This window comes from Aedes albopictus, chromosome 2 (genome assembly GCF_035046485.1).
Source record: "Aedes albopictus strain Foshan chromosome 2, AalbF5, whole genome shotgun sequence".
Taxonomy (NCBI): Eukaryota; Metazoa; Arthropoda; class Insecta; order Diptera; family Culicidae; genus Aedes; species Aedes albopictus.
This window is the reverse complement of record NC_085137.1, coordinates 410,424,806-410,433,452: the sequence shown is the minus strand read 5'-3', so window position 1 is coordinate 410,433,452 and position 8,647 is coordinate 410,424,806. Positions and strand designations below refer to the sequence as shown.

The following is an 8,647-nucleotide window of genomic DNA, read 5'->3' as shown; positions in this document are numbered from 1 at the left end:
ATTTCTCCGGGAATTCTTCTAAGACTCCCACCAGCAGTTCCTCCGGTGATTCCTTCAGTAATTTCTCCAGGACTTTTTCCGGGATTATCTCCAGGAATTCTTTCGGGTATTTCTCCAAGAATTCGGCCGGGGATTCCTTCTGGAATTCCCTCAGGGGTTTCCTCCAGTGATTCTTCCAGGAATTTTTCGGGGAATCCCCCCGGGAAGGAGGATTCCCTGAAGAATTTACCAGAGGAATTGCTGGAGAAATCGCCGGAGGAATTCCCAGAGACATTTCCTGAGGAATTCCTGGAGGAAATCCTCGAGGGATTCGCAGAGGAATACATGGTGAAATTCCCAGAGGATTTCCTGAGCAAATCCTGTAGATTTCCTTTAAAAATTCCCAAAATTACTCCTGGAGGATTTCCTGGAAAAATTCCCGGAGACATTCTCGGAGGAATTCCTGGAGAAATTCCCGGATGTATTCGTAAAGGAAGTCCTAGAGGAATAGGACAGATCGGTGAAGTACTATATTTATAGTAATGAGCTGCATTTTAGTATGGTGAGAAGGACAATTCTCCGTTTCTGCAGGAAAATGGTGCAAAAAGCGTGGGTATTATGATTCCTTGCCTAATTTGATGATGTTTGAGCAAAACTTTGGGCAAAAGTGTTGTTGTTTTCTCCATTTCTTGCAACATAAACAACATAGTTATCCAAAGCTTTGCTCAAACAGCATCAAATTAGGCAAGAAATCATAATACCCACGCTTTTTGTACCATTTAATTGCAGAAACAGAGAACTGATCTTCTCTCCATACTAAAATTCTGCTCATTACTACAAATCTAGTACTACACCGAACTTGCCCCATTCCGGGAGAAATTCTCGAGGGTTTTGTGAGAAAAAAAAAATCACGGAAGCTTCCTAAAGAGATTCCTAGAGAAATTACCAGAGGATTTTCTTGAAAAAAAAAACGACAGTTTTCCTTAGAAAATTCTCGGATATGTTCCTGGAGAAACTCCTGGAAAAATTCCCAGAGAAATTCCTAGAGAAATTCTTGGAGAAATTCCGGAAGAATTCCTGAAGAAAATTCCGGAGGAATTCCTGGAGGTACTTATGGACGAATTCCTGGGAAAATTCCCAGTGAAATTCCCGAAGAAAATCTTGGAAAAAAAGTCCGGATGAATTTCTGGAAAAATTCCCAGAAGAATTTCCGCAGAAATTGCCGAAGGAATTCCTGAAGGAGTTCCTGATGGGAGTCCTAGAGGAAATCCTGGGGAAATTTCCGGAGAAATCCCCGGAGGAATTCCTGGAGGATTTCCTAGAAGATTTCCCGGAGAAACTTCTGAAGGAATCCCGGCAGATTTCCTTAAGAAATTACTGAAGGAAGTTCTTGAGGAATTCCCAGTGGAATTCTTGGATAAATTCCCGGTGGAACTCCCGGAGAAATTCCTGGAAAAATTCCCGGAGACATACCCGGAAGAAAAAACGGAGTAAAAGAAGCAATATTGTAGGGCGATAAAATTTGTCCGCAGGGTGTCAAAGACGGTGTTTAAGTATTGCCTCTTGTACCACCGTACTCGACAGTCTACTATCCTGCCAAATGGCTCTTAGCTTGCTGGACAACTATGCTGAAAATGGAATACTTTTTGGTAATTAGGGTGTTCATACAAATATTTTCTTAATACTAGACGGAGCCTATAGAATAATATCAGAACCAAGGACACCAGATACGTCTTACTTCCTTTTAACTTTCGGAAAAGTTTGGACGTTTTCCGATTTTTGAGATAAAGAGTTTTTAGCTTGCTGACGAACTTTGTTAAAGACGGCATCATTCTATCTTATCAGGATTCTGAGATATAGAAGTTTAAAGATTTTTGACCCTGGCGCCATCTAGCGGACGATTCTCGAACCAAAGACGCCATTGCCAGATAGTTCTTAGCCTGCTGAACAACTTTGCTGAAAACGGCATGCTTGTACCTCATTAGGGTATCGAGATAAATGTGTTTGAATTTTTCAGACACAATGCGCCACCTAGCGGATAAATCCCAAACCAAAGACTTCACTATCAGATAGTTCGGAGATTGCTGAAGATTTTTGCCGAAGACAGCATCATTCTATCTTATCAGGTTTCTGAGATATGAGGGTTTGAACATTTTTGCCACTGGCGCCGCCTAGCGGCCGAATCGCGAACCAAAGTCGCCGTTGCCAGTTAGTTCTTAACCTGCTGAACAAATTCGCAGAAGACACTATACTTCTATCTCATCGGGATCTTGTTGCGCAAAGTATGTGGCCAATTTTGGTACCCCAAGACAATCCGGAATAACTCCGGAACCATGTGGACCAGGCACCCATGTCCCCGGCATAATAAATTAGAAAAGTTTTTCGGGAAGTTGTGAAAATTTCATCAAAATCCATCGAAAAACAAAAAAGTTATGACCATTTTTGTGCTTTTCCGAAGGTGGAAAATGTACGTTGGCTGGATGAAGGTTAATACATTCCAAGTTCTAATTCTTGTTCTTTGTTTAGCGCTAAAAGTCATTGCCAGTTCATAATCCATCATTTTCGGTTTCAGTAACGTTTTTTTTGGGTTTCGGAAACAGTAGGTTGTTGGCCTAAGGTTCCCTATCCACCGTGGGGGGGCTACCACCTTAGATATAGCTTCCGGTGGAGGAGCATTTCATACTCAGCCGCTTGATGCCAGAACAGACGCTGTTTGAGCCACACCTCCTTGGTGAACAGACGCACGAGACGTACTTCCTCAATCTAGCTGAAGTCAGAATGGATAATAGTGCCCAGGCTGCACTACCAGCTAAGCACACAACTCTTAGCTGGCGGTCTTTGTCATCACTTGACCCGTGGAAGCATGAGGTAGGAACTTGTGAGGACTAGATCTATGTTGGACGTTCTCCTTATCGACTCACCGTTTTACAGCCCTCTGGAAAGAATCCCATGAGGAAATATTGAGAAATTTCAAGGAAGAATTATGAAAACCTTCAGGAGGAATCCCAGGAGGAACTTCGTACGAAATTTCGCGAGAAAATCCAAGAGAAATATTTAAAAACTCTCTAGAAAAAAACCCTTAGGAGGACTTCTGCAAAAAAAATCTCGCAAAAAATCATAGCAAAAATTGTGAAAGACTCCTGCAGAAATTTTGGAAAAGACAGGACAGGAGTTCCAAAAGAAAACCAAAAAAAATACGGGAGGAACTACCTTCGTATGGGAACAAATTCTTAAAAAACCTCTAGATGAAAACTTGGGAGAAATGGAGAATACCAGAAAAAAATCCAAAACTTTTAGGAAAAAAACCACTCGCAAATTAACAACAGCTAAGACCATTCAAAACTTTTCTGCACACATGTCACTTGCAGAGGCGTTCATTAACGATCGGAGATGAAGAATCCATGTAAATTATTTAAAATTATTGATATAATTACATTTTATTTCTGGGTACTTTACACTGAGTTCACTCTGGCTGATCAAAAAACAAGCCCTCCTATATCAACTATTAATTTTATCATACTTTCTTGTCGGCTTGGTAAATTACATTCCTAGTTGCAAAGAAACCTACTTATTCGTCCTGAGTGCCACATTCTTGTCTGAATTCAATAGTCCGTCAGGTCAGTCGCTTCCATTGTCCTACAGTTATAGTTCAACCTCCTCTTTATTCCCATAGATGAAGCTACCGAACGCAATGCAAGCGGAAGCGATGCAGCTTGCAGAGCGCTCAGACCTCTAGCGTCAATAGTACGGTGCGTCCGCCGCCGCTACTATCGATGGTAATGCTCCGTAGTATCGCCGTGCAGCCACTACTGGTACCAGCGGGGTAGCCTCGTATTCCGTTATCCTACTGATACCAGGCAATTGGAATGCGATTTCTGCAACTGCCGCAGTCGCCAATGATGGTGGGTAGGCAAATTGCACTAGACTGGCATGTGATTCCGGTGCAGCATAATTGATGATGCCTGCTGGGGAGTGTGCAATTGCACCGGTTGGAGTCAGGAAAGTTGCAATTGGTGAGGCGGAGGCGTATGCCAGCACGCTGGTGATGATCAGCTGAAACAGGTGAGAAGGTGAGAGCTTTATTTAGGCGAATTTTTTTTTAAACATATTAGACTTACGTTTTTGAACATGATGAAATAAACAAGGTGATATCACAATAACTTAATGTCTTCTCTCCCTTTAGGACTATAACCGTCACAAGCACGTTTCGAACCGAGAATGCCTACACGCCCAGGGTGCATCGATGCTTAAATAGTTCTCTGCATGCTTTGAGAAAATGAAGCGGTAAAACCTGCTGTTCTATTGAGGTTCTAATTTCTCCTGCTGATCTAGAATGTAACCCCATCAACTAAAGATTCCACCAGCTAGCGCAGGGATCGACGTAGAATGGCTTGTAGAAAGGTAATGTTGGTTATCAATCAACTACATAATGTTTTACGTAAGGGGGAAACGTATTAGAATGCTCTGTGAGACCTGTTCAAAACATGACATATTTTAGCTATTTCATCAAATTCTGTATTCCATTTTTCAAGCGAAAAGCACTGAAATATTTTTTATGCAATTAAGTATCATAATTTATATTTTATGTAATCCATTTTGGTATCATAATGGCCAATTTTTACGAACTGGTTTATTATGCAACTGAAATGAGTTGCATAATGAAAAATAGTTGTATAATGTTCATAATGCAACTCATTTGAGTTGCATTATGAACATTATGCAACTCAAATGGGCTGCATTATGAAAAAATCATTGCATAAAATTTTGTATGGAACTCGTTGCAAAACTCGATTTTTTCAGCACTCTTCGTATTTATCCAACTCGGCAAGCCTCGTTGGATAAATGTACGACTCGTGCTGAAAAAATCAACTTTTTGCAACTTGTTACATAAATAACTATATTGCAAACATTTCAAATTTGAACGAAAAATACAGCTGGGTCATTCCGCGCCAAGTGACCGACCGCTTGCAATCGACCATCACGGATTTTAACCAAATTTGGTTGAAGCATTTGTTTAGATGGAAAAAGAAAAAATCCAAACTTTGGTGCCGATCGGATCACCCCTCGGCCCGTGGCAACACCCCTCGTTTTGGCCGATATGAAAATTATCCTCTCTTTCTTTTATTTTTATCATTGAAACGATTGCACATACACATTTTCGACCTACGGCTTTTTCAAATGAAATCGTTCAGGGAATCCAGAAAAAATATTATTTTTTTGATACAGTGTTCCCAGATATCATATTTTTCAGTTTTAAAACTAAAAATCGATTTTTCTCAAAATACGTATATTTTGATTTTAAAAATTTTGATTCCATCGTGTTTATCAGACGTTTTTCGATCGAAAAAGCCTAACTCCCCAAGGTAATTTGCGTCGTTCCTGAGATATAGCGTTTTTAAGAAAAAATATTCATTTTATTCATATAAAGTATCATATAAAATCAGGTGCAGTTTATAAATTTCGTTAAAAAACATTGTTCGATGCCATATAAAGACGTTTTGTGCTGATTTGAACAATATCGAGTATAAAAAGGATTAAAAAAATTGTGACGTGTTGCCAGTTTACCATTTTTAATATAACATGAAACCTAACCTTCAAGTGTTCGACAATGTACAGGTTATTCTGAAAAATCGCACCATGTGTGCTGCAAGATGTGTGTGCAAGATGAAAACAATACACATCTTCTCTAACGACCTTGTTGTTGACCTTTTCTTCACAGACAAACAGACGTAACCCCTAGAATAATTTTCGTGAAAATCCATCGCCTAGTTCACACTACCATCAACTGGTGGAAATGTTTCACGATACACTGCATTGTGCAATATCGTCAACAGAAAGCACTAGTGTGAAACGCCAAACGCTTAGAAAAACGATGCGCGCACCTCTGGTTGTGAAAGCTACAACTATAAAGGTTTAAAAAAATCGTTAAAACCGTGGTCGATGGAAATTTCTCCAATTTTACGCCTGTTTGTCTGTGTTTTCTTGTTTATGGTCCTATCTGACAAAATTACCCGATAATTGGAAGTTATTGTTAGTTTGATAGTTAGCAATAAAAAAATTGGTTTATTTGAAAAGATGAGGATAAATTGTTAAAATATAACATATATCTATTGTGAAATTCATTTCAATTGTCATTTTATTCATTTCAACGATGTTGTAGATGAAAGTGTTGCCACACATGTCATTTTTATTGTAAGCATCTAATTTACACGAAAGCTTTCGTAAATAGATAACACAAAATAAAAACAAATGATTTCTGTTTTTTTATACATATCGAGCACATTTGGCAACACTGTATGAGTATGAGCATAGGTGGCAACACAATTTATGATTGCTAGGTACTCCATGGTTAATCGCAGCGAACGATTGTCGTTTTAGTTTGTGTGCTTGCTTGTCAGCGACGACAGCAGCCACTTCGATCACTCACCAGCATTCTTCACCATTCGCCATTCATTCATTCGCTTGCGATCAAAACTGCGACGAACGGCAACGAATATCCATGTCAAGCAACCTGCGCATGGCTTCCCACAAAAAGGAGTGAATATGAATGGAGTGAGGCGAATATACCGATCCTTAATATGATGCTATACATTGTCGATCTGGGAGTCATCTATAATTGATCGACCAATCGATTTGATTTTATGGAATTAACCTTCGCGTATAATCGATCTCTTTTCCATGCAAAAAAGCCTAAGAAAAGTAGTTATCACCCCTCTAGGGAGCAAACGCCACTAATCCATTTCACTCAGAAATTTTAGTTCATTCTACGCCACGAAGAACAAACAAAAACTCATACCATATGCAATCACATCAATAGCCAACCCAATACTCAACACTGTTCTTCACTTCTCTGCCCGGGACAATAAAGGACATGATCTGTTATTCTGCGATCCCCTCATAGGGGTGATGCATTCACAGTAAGAGTAAACGCAATACTAAGCACCCCGCAACTATTATTTGCGTTTCCGCGAAATACTAGCATACTTGGCAACACTGCCGTAAAAATCAATCAAAAGATATTTTTACAGGGATTTTTCTAAGGAGTTGAACCTTCGAATATAAAATAAAAATACTGAAGTCTGAGCTACCAGTTGCGCGACGATGCGTAGTATCTAATATTATGTAATTCCGAAGGATATCATACTTCATATTTTATCATATACCATATTTTCAGGTTCAACTTCTGAAATTAGCTGTGGGTCATTGAATGTAGTTATATCGAAGTGACATTTTCAGCACTGTTGCTTATAAATACACTCATCAAATGTTTTCCTGAATATATTTTACGTTGATGTTGCCAAATGTACTAAACCTAAACAAAAAAAATCCTCTGGGCTTGTTAATTAAATTTCATACTAAAGTTCAAGTAAAATTAAGATTTCTACAATAAATATTACATATTTGGCAGCACTTCCTTTCAGATAATGTTAAAATATATGAAATTGGTTTAGAATTGATTATCTCAATAGATACATTTTTTTAGTTCAACAGGTTAGCTAGTCCATTACGATAGACTCATAGTTGATGAACTGGCAACATTGTCACATTTTTTTAATCCTTATTATACTCGATATTGTTCAAATCAGCACAAAACGTCTTTATATGGCATCGAACAATGTTTTTTTTACGAAATTTATGAACTGCACCTGATTTTATATGATACTTTATATGAATAAAATGAATATTTTTTCTTAAAAACGCTATATCTCAGGAACGACGCAAATTACCTTGAGGAGTTAGGCTTTTTCGATCGAAAAACGTCTGATAAACACGATGGAATCAAAATTTTTAAAATCAAAATATACGTATTTTGAGAAAAATCGATTTTTAGTTTTAAAATTGAAAAATATGATATCTGGCAACACTGTATTAAAAAAATAATATTTTTTCTGGATTTCCTGAACGATTTCCTTTAAAAAAGCCGAAGGTCAAAAATGTGTATGTGCAATCGTTTCAATGATAAAAATAAAAGAAAGAGAGGATAATTTTCATATCGGCCAAAACGAGGGGTGCTGCCACGGGCCGAGGGGTGATCCGATCGGCACCAAAATTTGGATTTATTCTTTTTCCATCTAAACAAATGTTTCAACCAAATTTGGTTCAAATCCGTGATGGTCGGTTGCAAGTTTTTACATTTTCTCTGTCACTTCATATGGAATGACCCAGCTTTAGTATGATGAGAGGGCAAATGGATCACCTAATGAGTATACTCTATACTATAGCTATAGCTATAGCTACTTTCTTTCAGTTCTGAGCAGCAATGGTGGTGTAGAGGACCGAAGTGCCAGATCTCCATCCTGAGCGTTTTTGCCATCGTCTTGACTTGTAGCCAGATCATAATTCTGTAGACTTCCTTTTTTCCTTTCAGAGCGTGTACCTGCTTCTGCTGTTATCCCAAGTAACATTTTAAGTTTTGTTCGGCTCTATAAGAGGTTTTCATGGCCAATTTAATTAAATTTCCAATAAAACTGATTCATACATCAAAACTTCTTGATAACCTCTTTAAGAGCATCATCCGGCTAAGTGGACCACTCTCGGAAAGGTTTTGCAAACCGTATTAAGAGTAGCAATGAAACTGTTTTAAAACCTAGCTGAAAAATTTTCTATACTCGAAAAGAGGTTATGACTTGGGTTATGATGATTGTTGCTGTTTTTTTTTTCAACAAAA

At 38.4% G+C, this 8,647-nt stretch overlaps 1 protein-coding gene across 1 annotated transcript; it reads right to left on the bottom strand.

Moving 5' to 3' along the window:
- Positions 1–2,287: 2,287 nt before the first annotated feature.
- LOC134287329 (uncharacterized) lies at positions 2,288–4,332 on the bottom strand. Its single transcript, XM_062848976.1, has 2 exons — positions 4,098–4,332; positions 2,288–4,032 (listed from the first exon to the last, which is right to left on the bottom strand). Exons 1-2 carry the CDS (start codon positions 4,107–4,109, stop codon positions 3,718–3,720), a joined length of 327 nt encoding a protein of 108 aa, XP_062704960.1. The 5' UTR covers positions 4,110–4,332; the 3' UTR covers positions 2,288–3,717.
- Positions 4,333–8,647: the final 4,315 nt, after the last annotated feature.